General features: G+C 39.6%; 1 protein-coding gene across 3 annotated transcripts in view; it reads right to left on the bottom strand.

The window, feature by feature from the left end:
- The window catches only part of ERICH1 (glutamate rich 1), a 69115-nt gene that overhangs the window by 37453 nt on the left and 13161 nt on the right, over positions 1-18501 (bottom strand). For all 3 annotated transcript variants that reach the window (XM_051615204.1, XM_051615205.1, XM_051615206.1), the window contains exon 2: positions 15254-15448. In XM_051615204.1, coding sequence (XP_051471164.1) covers positions 15254-15448 — 195 coding nt within the window. The remainder of the gene's footprint in view (positions 1-15253; positions 15449-18501) is intronic.

Here is an 18501-nt window from a genome sequence, read left to right as displayed (position 1 = left end):
GAGTCCCCAAATTACGTATTTATTCACCCCAAATACATCTTCAAGTGGTTTGTAAACCATAAATCAAGGATGAGATGCGTTGGTTGTAAAATCATAAACACTAAAGCTAGTTAAGAGTCGTTAACCTGACTTCTGAAGTTTTATGGACCAAAACATCTGAAGGATGTTTACAAACCAAAACAAAGAACAAACATTACTCTTAATGGCAAACTAAAATTCAGCATATTTGGAGTTGTCTCCTACTCATATTTTTCTCCCCAGTATTCCCCACACAAAGAGCTCCTTTCCACGCAAATCAACCTTGTGCACAGAGTGAGGAAGCACATCCTAACTACACTGTTACCAAGGTTACATCTGCAAACATGTCAGCAGCTTGGCTAGCTATGTTATTTCTTGCTAACCTGCTACAAACAAGTATCAGACCTTTTAAGAAGGAGCTGATGGTAAAGCCTCCATTTCCTCTTAACCATGTAAAACTGCAAACTGCACAGTCTGTTATCATCAACAGCAAGCACAGAATATTTCATTTTAAGGCTACTTTTCAGTATCCTTAAACTTTCCCCTACCTGCTGCTCAGAATGGTGGTAGATAACACTAGTATGGCTCCCAGATAGTCTGAGCACAAAGCATGCTTGGGCTTGCCTCAAATACAGACAGAGCCAGAACATATATATGTAATCTTGCTCCTTTGCTTGCTTGTAAGACTGATTAAATCCTGGGTCAAGACTGAATCACTTCTAGTTTCTGTGGTGGGTTGATCTTGGCTAGCAGCCAAACACCCCCCAGATACTTGCTCACTCTCTCCTCAGCAGGACGAAAGCGGGGGAAAAAATGGGAAGAACAGGAATTAGAGTTCACAGAGTTAGGAGATCACTTACCAACTACTGCTCTAAGCAAGGGAATCTCAACTTGGGGAAAATTAACTTCATTTACTGCCAATTACTTGAAATATTTATTTACTGACTCAGTTACTGGAAACAGAAACAAAATAAAAAGAAGCAAACATGAAAACACTTTGGAAAAATACCTTTCCTCCCCAGCTCATATTCATTCCAAACTTCTCCCTACAGGTCACTCAGTCCCTTCAGTGAGGCAACAAGCAGCACAGCGTGGTGGTGGTGGGTGTTTACAGTCACTATATAATGGTTTCTCTCTACTGCTTCTTCTCACTCTCTTCTCACTCTTACTTATGCCAGTGGGGGTTCTCTGTGGGTGGCAGTTCAACCACAGAGCACCTCCTCCTCTGACACTGGTGTTCCCAACACTGTTTGTCACTCCTTTTAGTTCTCTCTCAGGAAAGCTTTCTCCTTTCTTAAATATGTTTCCCCAGAGACACTACGACCTTGGCTGGGGGGCTCAGCCGTGCCCTGTGGAGGTCAGCTGGAGCTGGCAATATCCAGCACAGGGCAGCCCCAGCCTCTCCTCACAAAGACCCTCCTGCACCCCCCTGCCAGCACAGGGGCACCCGCACACAGTACAGTTTCAAAATCTTATCCGAAGTTGTGTCTCTCATGAAATCCTTCCCTGTAAATCAGAAAGCCTTAACAACCTACTGCTGTGCTCCCATAGGGCTGGACTCACCAAACAGAGGATCCAAGTCCAATGGTCAGCTAGAATATCTTGCAGGCTCTCCCCAGCAACCATCAAACTTGTTCAATTCAACCAAGACTGTGATCTTTTCCAGAAAATTATCCCTTGGAAACACAGCACTACCACTTCTCCAAATGAAAGAAAAAAGTTCACCCCCCCAAAAAGAGGTCTTTACAAGAAAGGCCCAGGAAGAGACACTGGATTAAACTCAAGGTCTAATATTAGTTGAGTGTCATACCTTCTGCAAAGGTCAATATTCTTAGTAAGCTCTTACTGTGTGGAGTTACAGTACATAGGACCTGAACAAAAGTAAGGCTTGAAGTAGGTCTATTATCTGCTTTAAAAAGCTTGGTTAAAGTAAGTTTTTACATATTACTAAGGCAGAATATGACCACGTTATAGCCATTCCTCATTTTTATTACATGTAAGTGAGATAACCTGAAAACTGTTACAATTTCCAATGCACATTTACAACTCCTCTGTATCTCTACACAATACAGATGAACTATCATCCTTGCCATCATTAATTAGCAAAGTAAGTTCCTTTAAAGACAGTGCACTTGCAAATCCTTGGCAAGTGAGTTTTGCTTCCACCAAATCTTCATAAACTGAAGTGTAGCAAAGGTGATGTCAGTGACCAACTGTAGAACATACACACCTTGAGAGTCCTCCTGAGCTGTGGCACTGAAAAATATGTACTTTTCCAGATGATCAATGTGAAGATACCAAATTGTCCTTCATCAGAACTAACATTTTAAAACAAATCTGGTAATCCTAAATACTCCTCCATCCCCTGATGTATGCATATTTTTCTTCAGATGATATCCAAGTTCCTGAACATCAAGCTAGAGATACTTTAGTCTGTCACAGTAAGGTATGTGAGAGTAACTCCAGGAATATGAGACGTTATATTGTGTACTATCATCCTCTGTCAACAGGTTGACTTTCAAAGGATTGTTTTCTAGTCTCAAGTCAACACACTCAGTAAAGTGCTTTCCAGAAAGGCAGAGCCTTTTAGCTCAAGTAATCTTCTGTGAATTTGGAAAGCACAATCCTTTTCCTTGGGAGTGCTGCATAATCCCTGGTACTTGACCTCAGTCTTCAGCAGGAATCTTTCCCTCAATACGAGATAACTGATACTGGGTAAAGAGAAAAAGTGATGATAAGCAGCCTAGCAAAGAATGGACAGTCACTTACTGTTGGTCATTTGTGTTACTCAAATAATCATCACACAATAATGAAAATGTTGTGCTACTTTGCTGGGTGATTGGAGTAGCTGATGAATTATTTCTATACAAGTTCACTACTGCAGGTATGAACTTACCTATCCCAAAATTATGAAACTTCCTTTATGGAGAGCTAGTATTTTTTTTTTAATTACAGTTTAATTAGTTCAGCTTGCTTTGACACCTCTACTGCCCAGACTTACTAATTTAACTAACAGAAAAATTTCATATGCAAATATTACTGCCAAATCTAGCCTTCTAATTATCTGTATTTTATTAAGATAAACAAGGAGAATCACTCAAGCCAGTTTTTGGCTGAAGATGATAAACTCCTTCCAAAGAACCTTCATTGCTTTCTAAATAAAAAAAGTTAACTCAATGTCTTCTGGACATCTTATAATACCATATTAAATTATTTGCTACTGTCATATATTTTATTAGAACCAATACTCATAACAGAATACTGCAAAAGTATTTCCCTCTGCAGAGTCTACTTCAGCTTTACAATTTGAATGCGTCTGCTATTCTGTTTTGAATGATAAATTTCCCTGCTCGCCAGCTAAAACTTCAGAGTGTGCTGTTCTATTCCAAATTGCACTATTGCATGGATTTGAAAAACAAATTAATGAAAACAAAAAACAAACAAACAAAAACACACACACACAAAAAAAAAGACAAACCCCCCAGATAATTAAATAGGTACATGTTGTCCTCTGGATCAGAAAAACCTCAAGCAGCAAACTGTTGGAGAAAATTGTGAGGAAGTAGTATAATATACTCAATTTATTCCAATACTCTTTTTGACAATACTGTCAGTCACTACTTACAAGTGCAGACAACACTACTGAATTTTGACTGACTTCAATTTCTGCTACTTGATCTGCAAACAGAACAAGTACACTATGCTCTGATGTTCAAGAAGTAGAACATTTTTACTGCATTCCCAGATATTTTTTTTGTAGAAGCCTAGCCATATTACAGAAGGCTGCTCATTATTCTAAAGGTGTTTACCATTTGTGTCTGGTAGCATGTTGTCACTCAAGTCAGTTAATTCCAAACTCCCTCCTGACACTTCACATCACCAGGAGTGCTTAACTTCATTAAAAAGAGCAAGTCTAGATTACAGAGGTTACTCCCTCTTCTCAAATAATGGAAATTATTATGAAGTAAACAAAGGCAGTAGTTATGGGAGTAATTCCTAAGCATTACTTTTTAAGACTTAGTTACTCAGTACACTTGATTAGATAAATAAAACTAGGTCTTGAACATTTTTTTGAATGAAAACTCCTTTTTCTAGCTAGTCTGAGGCTCCTTAGCCTGTAATGATATATGCCAGTTATCACACTGATGGAGGAGAACAAGTAATTTATTTTTCATCCCACCTTTTCCACACGTAACTAAGGAAGACTAGTGTATGACAATCTGCACGTTCCCCATGACCAACAGGCTTTTCAGGAGTTCAGATGAATATAAGGTTTCACTAGGCAGATCTCTAGGGAGCTAACAGTTGCCTACAGCTTACAGTCTGGAACCAACTCAGATGAATGCTCTGGAACCAACTCCTAGAGCAGTTCTCCTCTCCACTCCCCCCCGTGAAGGACATGCAAATTGAAGAGAATGGAAAAGGAAGAGGGTAGTTGCAGGTCAGTCTTACAGTTTGTCCTAGATGACTAGATTTGCAGTGAAACCAGATACAATTACTCAGTGGTACCCATGAGTTTTGCAGGAAGTCTTCCCAACCTTTTTAAACTAAGCACATGGCAGTATTTTTTTGAAACAAGAGTCTAATTAATATTCAACAAGCCACATTTCATCTTCCTGTTCAAGCATAAGTATGGTTATAAGGGAGAGAGAATGTAAAGAGGAGTGACAGCATCCAAATGAATGATGTAATCATCCTATATTAAATATCTCAAATATTTCTTAGTTACCTTTTTGTGAAGCCTCGTGCAGTTAGGAAAAGCCACCTACTGTGGATTTGATTTATTCTGTTTTTAAGTTGCCTTGTGCATTACCTTTCAATTTTATTAAAATCTACTGTACTAAAGTTCAAACACCTGTTACAAAAATTACCTTAATATTTCCTTACTCAAATTCATCACCCAACTGAAAAGCATATAACTATATAATTGCTACCCAGCAGTCCTGAGATCTTCAACACCTAAAACTGCCATTAACGGTTTGTTTGCAACAAAAGGGCAAATAAAGCTACCCTTCTTGAGGGCTTTAGAGTAGGGTGGGGTTTTTTTGGTGGCAAATTTGCCTAGAATTAACATAAAAACTAATATAAAGGTTTTATTCCTATTTTAAACCATGCCACAGGTCATTATATATCTATACAAATGAAAAAAAAACCAAACAACCAAGATACTGTTTTCTCTTGCTTTTCCTTCCTTAGAAGCATTTTTTTTTTTGTGGCTCGTAAAAAATGATATGATTGTCTAAGTTTTAAACAAAACACACTTTAAACCATTCTGCTTTGTTAATATTTCCAGTGGAATAACTGGAAAAATTATCAAGGTGACATGGTCAAACTTGGAATTTACAGACCTCATTACATTAACAAAGTTTTCAGATAAGTGGGAAAAGAAAGGGAAGGAAAAGAGGAGGTTTGATGCTCAGAAGACTAGAGCATTAAAAGAAAAAGAAAAGACAATCCTAATTAGTGTCTTTTCCTTCAGCTTGATGGAAACCAAAAACTTAAGAAGGAAATTAAGGTCAATAAAAATATACCCATTTTACAATGGATGGCCCAAGGCTGGGATGGGAAATTAATAAAAAGGAACAAGAAAGCTCTTACCACCACTCACTCAGAAAATAACTCTTCAATTTTTTATTTTGTAGATATCTAGAAAGGCTGTATTATAGCCCATTTTATTGGAGACAGGACTTACTATTACAACTCAGCCTCAGTTTCATTACATTAGAAGTGAAATTTTTTGTCACAGAGAAGGAACATTAAAAAAGCATAAATCCTTCTTCCTCTTGTTCTCACAGTCTGAGAATGAATTTTTACCTATGAACTGTTAAAAAAGTCTACATCCTCTTGGAAAAAAAGTAATGAAAACAAAGAACAATAAAGAGAGAGTGAAGTATGGGAAAAACCTTGATTTGAGTATATGAAGAAGCAGAACACTTCCCAAAGCAGGATCTGAATACAGGCAGATAGCAGTTTTAAAATTGTGAGATAGCTATGTTCAAAACTGGTACATGCTATTTTTTTTTTCCTGAAAGTTAAACATATGAAGTAATGATGAAACAAACTGTACAGCTAAATATTAAGTTATTGAACTTGAAAGCCTCAATGTCTCACATATGTCCTGGTATAAGATTATAGGAAATATTCTGATTAGATGTCTAAGAATTCTAGCTGTATAAACAGCAGAATAAAGCTATTAATGTCAAGTTCAGTACTCAGCTCAGTTGTTTCTAATAGTGCTGCAGACCTTTATTCACACTTTTTCAATGCCAGATACATGCCTGTCAATCAATGTATTTTTTAAAAAATAAATGCAACACCATTGAATCTAAAATGTCATCTCTAAGTTGCAATACTTAATTACTCTTGCTGATTAAGTGATTATGTCATTACTGAGACCTACCTACAACCAGATCAGGAAATACAGATATGCTCATCTGAACAAAAAAGTTTAAGGTGGTAAAGTTTTCCCCAAAACACATAATTTTTTTATTCTATGATTGTTAAACAGTAAAAATCCGTTCCTGTTTGTGTACAAAAATAATGCAAACCACAAAAGCACAAAAATATGGAAAAATAATTTGCCCTGTACTTAATTCAGTACCAAGTTCCCACTGTAAGTATTTTCCCTTTTCAAATGGCTTAGAGGCTACAGATAGCAGGAAAGACAAGCAGGAAGTAAGCACATGTACCAGCAGAAAACATCGAATTTGACTTTGAAGAACTACGACAATGGCAGCTTAAAGTAACAAAGCCTGCAGTGTACATGGGAGCAGAGGAGGCATCTCACACAACCTTTTCTGTCATCAACACATTAAAAATAATTTCAAACAGGGAGACAAGGTGTACTGCGAGACTGCTAAAACACACAATTACCATGCTGCGGGGAGATTCATGGCAGGACTATCAGCCCTTCTCTAGATGAAACAAGGTCATTTTATCAATTTCTTACACAAGCCATTTTTCTCTTTCTTTTCCCAAGCTAATTAGTTTTCCTGCAGTTGGCTACATTTAAGTTTTGAGCTTGCTTACACTTACAACTAAAGCTGGCGTTTTCTACTCCAGTTAGGCAACAGCTACATACTAATACTTGTTAATTTATTTTCAGTTGTCACAGAGGCCAGTAGATTTCTCTATGACAGCTAAGTTGTTTGAAATGAAGGTGAAGAAGAGAAGAGAGAGTCAATGTATATGCAAAGAACATTGGAAAAGGAAGGAACCTGCCAACGAGCGGGGAGAGGGGGAAGGCATTGCTAGGGGAACTGGAAAATGAACTACAAAGCTGTCTCTGTTACAACACAAATTACAGATATTATACAGGCAGCCCACTGAGTCTGAACAGAGACAGGTTTGGTTTTTGTTTTTGTCAGAAGCCCCAGATCTCTACATTCCCCTCAAGCATATAGCTACGAACTTGTAAATCTGGTTGGGCACCATTTCTACCATAGCCATGAAAGGCTGGGGTCTTCAATCAAATACTCTACTCACTTCTGGATAGATCTGTCCCATTTGCAGAGTATAATACCACTGTAATATAATATGTAATGAGAGAATTTTTAAACCCCCAAGATAAGCACGAGTGTGTGACAACACTGTTACGTAATAATTATCTCACTTGCACTTTAGTTTATTCACAATAGACAGCTTTTCAGAGTAAGTACCTAAAATGAAGTTAACTAAAATGAAGCTGAATTGTTAGCAAGTCTCTAAAGCTGTTTAATGCATTGGGTACTGCTAGAGTTTAATCTCGCAAGCATATGCACTTTATCAATTTGATCAACTAAAAGCCAGGGCAGTCCATACGTTTTGTCTTAGGCACTTCTATCAAGCTTAAGTTTTCTATAATAGAATGTCTGCAGGAAGACAGGATTAGGAAGAGAAAGGACACAGTTCAGGTGTCCCAGTGTTTTCTTGAACACGGTACACTGCTAGCATTAATAACTTCAGTGGAAAAAGACTGGAAACACACAGTTGTACTGAATTTTAACAAGAATTCCTTATATAGGATAACAATGCTGGAGTATTTCACAGTTGATAGACATTAATGTTTTCATTTAATGAATATAGAGTAAATTGCAGTTTGTTTATTTATATAGCATAATATGGATTCTTTTTTTAAAAAAAGTCCTAACACTTGGGAATAATAGCTGAGTATTTTTTCTCATTACCTCTTACTTAAATAAATGAAGGAGATCAAATTCTTGAGCATGAATTGGTGGGGCTTATAGAAAGGTGTTTAAACTAGACTCAAAGGGGGAAGAGGACAGGACTGGGCTGACTGGAGAGGAGCCCGTGCGCAGCACGCTGGTTCTCTAAAAAGGTCCAGCTCAAGTGCATATATACCAATGCACACAGCATGGGCAGCAAACAGGAGGAGCTAGAAGCCACTGTGGAACAGGACAGCTAGGATGTAGTTGCCATCACAGAAATGTGGTGGGATGATTGCCATGACTGGAGTGCTGCAATGAATGGCTGTAAGCTCTTCAGAAGGGATAGGCAGGGAAGGAGAGGTGGTGGAGTGTTCTGATTGCATGGAATTGATAAATGTAATGGTAAGGTCAGATGCTTATAGGCAAGGATTAGGGAAAGACCAACAAGGCAAACATCCTGTTGGGAGTATGTTACAGAGCACCCAAACAGGTTGAGGAGGATGATGAGGCATTCTAATGGTGGCTGGCAGAAGTCTCCAAGTCACCAGCCCTTGTTCTCATGGGCAACTTCAATTTACCAGACATCTGCTGGAAAAAAAAACACAGCAGAGACTAAGACTAACAAACTAAGAGGTTCCTCAAGTGTGTGGAAGATAGCTTCCTGACACAGCTGGTAAATAAGCCTACCAGGGGAGGTGCCTTGCTAGACCTACTGCTTACAAACAGGGAAGGACTAGTGGTTGATGTGGTCGTCAGAGGCTGTCTTGGGCTTAGTGACCATTAAGTGATAGAATTCTTCATTCTTGGTGAAGTAAGAAGGAGGGCAGATTTCAGAGGTTTAACAAGAGGCCCATGACATAGACAGGGAGACTCTTTAGTGGATTAAAAACTGGCTGGATGGCCAGACCCAAAGAGTGGTGACAAATCAAGTTAAATCCAGTTGGTGGCCTGTCACAAGCAGTGTCCCCCAGGCCTCGGTACTGGGGGCAGTTTTTTTTAATACTTTTCACAATGATCTGGATGAGGGCATTGAGTGCACCCTCAGCAAGTTTGCAGACGACACTAAATTGAGTGGGAGTGTTGATCTGTGCTAGGGTAAGAAGGCATTTCAGGGAGATCTGGAAAGGTTAGATAGATGGGCTGAGGTTAACAGAATGAGGTTTAACAAGACCAAGTGCTAGGTCCTGCACTTTGGTCACAGTAACTCCAAGCAATGCTATGGGCTTGGGGAAGAGTGGCTGGAAAGCAGCCTGGTGGAAAAGGATCTGGGAGTACTGGTGGACAACTGGCTGAACATGAGCCAGCAATGTGTCCTGGTGGCCAAGAAGGCCAACAGCATCCTGGCCTGTATCAAAAACAGTGTGCCCACCAGGAGTAGGGAAGTAATTGTGCCCCTGTACTCTGCCCTGGTGAGGCCACAGCTTGAATTCTGTGTTCAATTCTGGGTGCCACAGTATAAGACAGACACTGAGATTCTGCAGTGTGTCCAGAGAAGATCAACAAGGCTGGTGAGGGGTTTGGAAGGCATCTCATACAATGAGAGTCTGAGGGAACTGGGGCTGTTTAATCTGAAGAAAAGGAGGCTGAGGGGGAGATCTCATCATCCTCTACAACATCCTGAAGGGACGTTGCAGAGACGCCAGTGTTGGTCTCTTGTCCCAAGTAACCAGTGATAGGATGAGAGAAAATGGGTTGGACCAGGGGAGGTTTAGGTTGGATATTGGAACAAATTTATTTCCTGAAAGAGTGGTGAGGCACTGGAATGGGCTGCCCAGGGAAGGAGTAGAGTTACCATACCTGAAGGGGTCAATAAGTGTTTAGATGTGCCACTTCATGATATAGTTCAGTGATTGTGGTAGTTCAATTACAGCTGGACCCTATGATCTTGAAGGTCTCTTCCAACCTTAATGATTCTATGAAAAAATATCAGATGTTCTTCATTAAATTAATGCTTACTGCAAGTAGATCTTTCCCTAGCAAAGGTCAGAAATTAACAAAACCAACTGTCAGTACAAAAATTAGTCAAAGGCCATATCCAAGTGAAGAATTAATACTTACAAATGCTTTCTCAGTCTCCTGTCAGACTTTTTTTGCAATACAGTAAGTTTTTAAGAATTTATTATATTGTACTTGGAAGCATATTCACAAGCTTAGGGAAAAAAATTAAATCTTCTTATTTTTAGGACCTTGCAGCTTGCCATTTGCTCTTTAATACTTTGCTTGTCAAGAAGGCTCAGGTTTATTACGTGTATGCATAACTTGCAAATGGTTTAAGGTAATAAAGCTGGTTATCTAGAGCCTCTACTTTTATGTTGAAGCAAGAAAAAATTTCTTTCATCTCAAATTGAGAAGTACAGTTCTTGCAATGAAAGAATCAGGTTTCTCAAGGGGAGAAATGTTCAGTGTTATCGAATTGTTCTGGGGAAGAGGGAACCCCCGTTTTGGTTACATTAATTTTCTGAGTATTTTGGTAGAAGAGGGGAAAAAACATCTGATTTAGGACAGCTAGAATCCAAAGGGAAGATGTACCTTAGTATATCCTTGAACTGAAATTTTGGCCACAGGCAGATTGTTTGGCTTACTTGTTTAATCACTTAAAATATTTAAGATACAAGCAATTAGCTTCCTTTGAGGTTCAAAAGCATGATACCTCCACATGTTTTCTCCATCTCTAAAAGAGCTAACACCTTCCTAAAGGAAATGCAAATACCATTCCAAAGATTACTCTGTAGTCACAAAGGACAGCATCCCTCAGAATACTCCTTCAATCTGCAGTTATTCTGGGTTTAATTCTAAGCTTTAGTTCCAGAGCTATGAGTTGAGCTTTATGTGACAAGCCCATCTGACACTAAATTATTAATCTTCCAAAATTAAATGAGAACCAGTCATTAACACGGGTCCTGATCTTCTATATACTCAAGCATCTCAACTGGATCTCAAAAGAGGCATATAAATGCAAATATTTTTAGGATATACAAGTATAATCTTTAAATGTTATGAGCTTAAGTTCCTCTTATGCTTTCAACATGCAGACATTTAAAGCAATGCTGCCAACTGGATTCCAACACAAGAATCTAGCAGGGGTTAATTTGTACATACCAGTAATGGTAATTTCATAACTTGAAAAAAAGTATTATAGCCAGATAGAACACTGTGATGAATTTCATAGTAAAAGATAGAGTCATAGGTGTTACTTAATGCTAGAAAGCACTTAGACTTTAAGTCAGCTTCTTTATTAAAAAATCGTCAATTTACTGAAACTAAACTACATTTTTCAGTAGATTTAGCAGGATTGAAATAATCACCTTCAAACTAGAACGCAGCTTCTATCTACGCAAAAAAAAACAAACCCTCTCATTTTCGTTTGTCCACCTTAGGCTACTGCTACTTAAATTATCAGCTGTTTCATAGTTGTGCTCATAACCTTTGGTCTATCAGAAAAAAAGTTACTTAAAATAGTATATGATCTAAAAATTCAATCAATGCCTTGATATTTGTTCCTTTTCAGAGGCCACACAGTTTGCAGCTCCAAACCTTAAAGCCTGTCACTAAACATGCAGTGTCCAATGCCACGGAATCCCAGCATGTAAATGACTATTCATGCAAGGGCTCCATAAATTTGAACAAAATCATAATGAGAGAATGGTTATCTCTTGGTTTCACACATGGGTAACTGATAACCCACAATAACATTACTCTAGAAATCTGTGCACGTTGGAAAGGATTTCTGGAGGTCATTAGCCCAAATCCCATTAAAATTTGACCCAATTAGACCAAGCTTTCTAGTATACTGTTTAGTTTTCAGCTCCTCCAAGGATGAAGACACCAAACGCTCTTTCCAGGTAGCCCATTCCCAATGTTTGATCATCCCGAAGGTGGCATTCCCTCCCCCATCTAGTTGGAATCACTCGTGCCACAACCTGTTTGTTGCTTGTTCTCCTATTGCTGAGCATCTCCAGAAAGTTCACAGCTCAGTCTTCTCTATGTTTCTCCTACTCATTTTGGTAGCTGAAGTAATGAGATTTCCTCTTGTTCTTTTCCTATGACTGAACAAAATCCATTCTGTCAGTTTCTCCTCATATGTATCATCCAGCTGTCTGGCCATTAAGGTGCCCTCCGTTGGACTCGCTCTACTTTGTCACTACCTTTCTTTGACTAAGGAGCCCAAGGGTAACAGTACTTCCACATTTTCTTTAGTGTTCCAGTTGTTGCTCCCATCCTTCTTGTTTCTTCCATCATCCCTCACAAGTTTCAACTCCAGGTGAGCTTTAGCTTTTCTAACTTCATTCTCGCACACTCAAGCAACTTTTCTGTGCTTCTCTTGGGTAGCCAATACCAGCTCTCACCTTCTCTGTATTTTCACTTTTTGTCTAAGGGCCCAAAGTTCCCTTTTATAAGATTACCAGCCTGCACTTACAGGCAGCTGTTGATTCAGATTGTTGTGAAGAAAGAGCTACTTATGAAAGACTTCATGAAAGAAGCCACCTCAGCAGGGGCTCCATTTACAACACTCAGGAGCTGCTTTTAAGCTGAGGCTTTTAAAGCAGCTCCCAACCTGAGCTACAATGCAGCCATGCTATGCATACCTTGACTCACAGAATTTACATACTGGCTTGACCTTAGACCTGCCTGGTCACTATTGACATGCCTGGTGTCACCAGACTGTTGACCAAACCTGGCTACTGTTATCAGACATGCTTTGCCCTCCTTTTTCAGGTACTGTGGAACTGCTTCCATAGTGACGACAGCTCCTGTGCTTCTTTGTCCCAGCTAGCCTTTCTTCACCTTCCCCCTGCTGGTTTTTGACACATCTGAGCTCAGTTAGGCATCCTGCCACACTTGCTCAGTTTTCTGCATATCAAAATTAGTGATTCTTGTGCTTTGAGAAAATTATTCTTGAAGATCAACCAGGTCTTCAGAGCACCTCTGCAATTCAGAGCAGTCTTCCATTCAATCCTACAAAGCAGATCCCTAAACAAGGGGTAATGGCCACAAACTGGAACACAGGAGCTTTAACCTGAATATGAGAAAATACTTCTTTACTCTGAGAGCAACAGAGCAGTGGAACAGGCTGCCAAGAGATTCTGTAAAACAGACAACCTTCCATAGTACACAGTTCTAATCCTACTACTCATTTTGTTAACTTCTTTCAGGACTTCAGTGTCCTGCCCCAGACCACATCCATGATCAGTTCTTCCTTGTTTCACAGAATTGTCAGAGTTGAAAGGGACCTCCAGAGATCATCTAGTCCAACTCCCCTCCTAAAGCAGGATCACATGGAACACATCACAGGACTGCATGTAGGTGGGTCTTGAATATCTCCAGAGAAGAGGACTCCATAACCTCCCTGGGCAGCCTGTTCCAGTGCTTTGTCACCCTCACCATTAAGATGTTTTTTCTCATATTTAAATGGAACTTTCAGTGTTCCAGCTTGTGCCCATTGGCCCTCGTCCTGTCACTGCGAACTACTGAAAAGAGTCTGGCTCCATCCTCCTTGCACCCACCCTTTAGATACTTACAGGCATTCATAAGGTCTCTCCTCACCCTTTTCTTCTCCAGGCTAATGAGTCCCAGCTCTCTCAGCCTTTCCTCATAAGAGAGATGTTCCAGTCCCCCAGTCATCTTTGTTGCCTTCTGCTGGACTCTTTCCAGTAGTTCTTTCTCTCTGTTGAACAGGGGAGCCCAGAACTGGATGCAGTGTTCCAGAGGTGTCCTCACCGGGGCAGAGTAGAGGGGGAGAATGACCTCTCTTGACATACTGGCCACACTCTTCCTTATGCACCCCAGGATTCCATTGGCCTTCTTGGAAGCAAGGGCACATTGCTGGCTCATGAACATTTACTATCTACCAGGACTCCCAGATCCTTCTCCTCAGAACTGCTTTCCAACAGGTCCACCCCTAACCTATATTGGTGCATAGGGCTCTTCCTCCCCAGGTGCAAGACCCTACGCCTGCCCTTATTGAAACTCATTAGGTTCTTCTCTGCCCAGCTCTCCAGCCTGTGAAGCTCACACTGGATGGCAGCACAGCCCTCTGGAGTGTCAGCCACCCCCTCTCAGTTTGGTATAATCAGTGAACTTGCTGAAGACACACTCTGTCCACTCGTCCAGGTTGTTGATGAATACGTTGAACAAGACCAGGCCAAGTATTGACCCCTGGGGGACACCACGGATTACAGGCCTCCAACTTGACCCTGCTCCATTAATCACAACCCTCTGAGTTCTGTCACACAGCCATCTCTCAATCCACCTCACTGTCCACTTATCTAGCCCACACTCCTTCAGTTTCCTAATGAGGATGTTATGGGAGACAGCATTGAAAGTAACAGGTTTGGCTGAGTAGCTCCCGTACAGAAAGCTTTTTATACTCTCAGGAAACATGCCTTTTCATTTCCAGTCAGTTTAATAACCTCTTTCAGTCACGGCAACATTTGATTTTAGGTGAGCTACAACACAAAGCAATTCCCACATCTATACTTAAGCACAAACCCTTTTACCCACTAGTAATATCACAGCTACCTCATTTTGCAACCCCATCTTTTGGCATAACATTCACATTGTACAATCCACTTGAAAAAGGGATTTTACTTACCTGTCAAAACATTCAGGTGCCACTTTCCTTGCATAAACACACAAAAAAAGGCTCTTTAGCAGGGTACTAACATCACCCTGAATGGATACTTGTCTTCTGTTGGGTTTATGTTCCCCATGCAGTTTTAGTTGCAAAACGAGACCAAGCAGATGGTGGGAACACATGACCCAGCCCTGTCTTTGGGCTTATCTTTAATAACTGAGCAGAGTTGTATGAGCATAATTTTCTCTGTGTTCAAACATCACATCAAAGACAGTTACAGCTAACACTGTTTCATATTAGCTGCTGCTAAATATTGCGTTCACATATATATACCAACACGGTTTGTTGACTTTCATAGACTTAGGTGCTGAACCTCAAGTGTTTCAGGTATTAAGTACCACTAGTGCTTGTATTCAAAGGTGTCTGTTGGTATCAATAGCTGAAAAAAGTATGTATTTTGCTGTTCTTAAGAAAATATATTTTAAAGCATCTTATTAGAAAAATGCAGTCTCACCTTGAAATGACTCGCAGGGTGTATCAGTTGATGTACTAGCATCTGCTGATGAAGTCTGAACACTATCCAAATTCTTTTCTTGGGATTTTGAGCCTAAATTTCTGAGAGATGCCTCCTCTTCTCCACTCCAAGTATGAACATGAGAAGATGATGAAGTTTCAGGATAGAGTCTTTTCAGTACTTTCTGTACGAACACTGTGGGATAGAAAAAAAAAATTAAAGAAATGCAGTGTTTTAAAGGTATTTTAAGACTTAAAAAACCCCAACAACTGATGCAAGAATTTCCCTCATATTCCATGCCAGTTTGTCTTCAGTAGTCCATATCCTTTCACAGGTAAAGCTGAAAATAACATATTAAACGCCTAAAATTGAGTCAGAAAACCAGCTTTAAAACCCCAGAGTTCACTAGCAAGGTTACATTTTTAAGTATTCTGACTATATTTTGACAATTAATACAGTACATTTACAGACTAAACATAACATTAATTTTAATTTATTTTTTTAAAAAAGGTATCTTCCTACATAAGTGCTATAAGGCCGCTCAAAATGCAGGTCTCTTTTGGCACAGAGGCATGGCAATTGAATCACTCAGTAAGCTACAACTACTAATCACACAGAAAAACTAGAAGTAGACAGCAGCAGAAACACATGGTAACCCAATTACTTCTACAGAACTAGCAGTATTCTTATGTGCCTCTTCCTTTTATGGGCCCCTTTCTGATGACATTGGCAATCTGCTACCAGTTACTCAAATGCAAGTATCATTTGATTAAATGATAACGTACTCATCAACAAAATAATCTTTATATGGAAGCACATTTCATATGCATCCCTATTTCAGTAACTTGAAATGATGTCATATTAGTTTTTATTTTTATATAATAAGAAATTACATAATTAGATTTTTTTTATCTGTTGCAAAAGAACATCCTTGGTTTCATCAATTCTATGTGGTTAAGCAAATATTGTGGGTTGGAAGAGGAAAGAAGAGATTTGAAGGAAAACATGTTATCTAAACTCCAATTTTAAACTTAATATCCAGTGTACAGACACTATATGAGTAACCTGGTGCAGACTATTAACAAAACAATTCTGCTGAGAGAAAAGGACTACTGTTGCTATAAGAATGGCTCCTACTGCAGCTCAACACAAGAACACTATCATCTTATAACTCTTTCCAATAAATTATTTTCCTTCACAACTGAAAAAAAATCACCTTAATAGAGCTGAGAAGTTTTTGAACTACACCTTGATAAATTTTATCTCCACATGTATCTGGGGGATATGCTTCAGTCATCATGAAAATTACTAACTAGAGCATCTTGTTAAGCTGTTTTTGAGCTCTTACTAGTTTACACATGATAACTTACTCTTCACACGTGTCCAACCTCTAGAGTAACTGATGACCTTATGAAATGCCTATGACAACATGTAAGCCTGAAAAGATACTAGTGAAAAAAGCTTTGTACATGAAACCTGAATTTTAGTTTTTCCATGCCTATCTATGATGCAAAAAAACCTGTGACAAGCTGCTAGTGATGTCTTCATCAAGTAAACACAATCAATTTTGCCCGTTATGGATTAAGACTACTGTTCCCTGAAAGAGATACCAACATGTGACTGTGTATTTTCTTTGCATAAGGTTCTCTTGCCAGGATATTCTATGGCTAGCAAGACAAAATCCACAACTGGCTCTCCTCAGTGGCCAACTAGAGAAAGTAGAAAGAAATGAGTAGTAAGATAAAGTTAACTGCCCTTTGCAGATCTTTGGTTCTAAAGCAAGTTATCTAAGAACTTTATCCTGGATCCTTTCCCTGAGTACTGCTATAACACTGCAGCATTTAACACTCCAGTAGGGCTGCTGCTAAATGTCACAATTTAACCTCAGTAGGCAGCTAAGCAGCACCCAGCTGCTTGCTCACTGCCCCCCCGGGGTTGGATAGGAAAAACAATCAGAAAGGTAGAACTGAGACAACTCATGGGTTGAGATGAAGGTAGTTTATTAGATAAAGCAAAAGCTGTGCACAAAAGCAACAAAAACCAAGGAATTCATTCACTGCTTCCCATCACAGGAAGGTGTTCAACCACCTCCAGGGCTCCATGATATACAACTGTGACTTGAGAAGACAAACACCATCAATACAAGTATCTCCCCATCCTCATCCTTCCCCAGCTTTTGTTGCTGTGCAAAATGTCACATGGTATAGGGATATCTCTTTGTTCAGTTGGGGTCAGCTAGCCCAGCAGTGTCTCCTCCCATCCCCTTGTACAAACCCAGCCTACTGACTGGCAGGGCAGTCCCTGAAACAGAAAAAGCCTTCGTGGTGTACCAGCACTGGTCAGCAATAACTAAGACACTGGTGTGCTATCAACAGTTTTTTCACCAAAAATCAGAAACATAGCAGACAGGAGCTATTATGAAGAAAATTAACTCGAGTTTAACCAACATTGTACACAAAATTAACATGAGGAAGCTGCTCTCCCAAAGCAAATGATCACTGAGATACTGATGAACTATATACAGTTCTACATCTCGAAATCTGCTGAGGAAAGTCAGCCTCCTCAAAGCTACAGTGGATTTTATGCTTCTCATATTGAAATGTGGCTTCTCTAATCATCTGTTCAGGTACCCCACAAAAAAACAAACAAACAAAACTACCAAAAAACAAAAAACCAAAACCAAATAAAACATTTCACTCTTTTTCTTTCCTTTTTAAAATACAAGGACTCTACTCATACACACATTAGCATTGCTTCAGAAAGCCAAACCAGACCAGTTTTGATATATTCATTTATCCTCATTCACATGGGGCTCTCATAATCTCCAATACCTATGCTTGAGAAAGCAAGCTGAAACACCTGCCTTGGGAGGGGATGAATAGTGAGGGAAGTATTCCTCCACAGAAATCTCTCCTGCTCAGAAAAAATATCTAGAACAGTAGCAGCCACAGATTTACTTCAGCAAAGATGTGGTTTAGCTGCCAGCACCAAAACAGCATCCAATCTTACAGGCAGGAGTTTTCAGCAGACAAGAAGCAGCAGCTGGGTGCAGAGAGGGGGATATCTTTATTGCCTGCAAAGCTTTCACACGTGTGCCAGTGCCTCTCAGAACTGCAAAGTCATCTCTTAGGATGACTAGTAAGTCCCAATAATGACAACTGAATGGAAATGAGCAGCAGTGATACCTAGGCATGTGTGAGGGACCAGCTCTCAGGACCTATACTTGCTGCAATTGGTGTCAAAACCCC

The sequence above is a fragment of the Apus apus genome, chromosome 3 (assembly GCF_020740795.1).
Source record: "Apus apus isolate bApuApu2 chromosome 3, bApuApu2.pri.cur, whole genome shotgun sequence".
In the NCBI taxonomy this organism is placed as follows: Eukaryota; Metazoa; Chordata; class Aves; order Apodiformes; family Apodidae; genus Apus; species Apus apus.
Note: the sequence above shows the minus strand (reverse complement) of the source record. Positions and strands in the feature narration are given on the sequence as shown.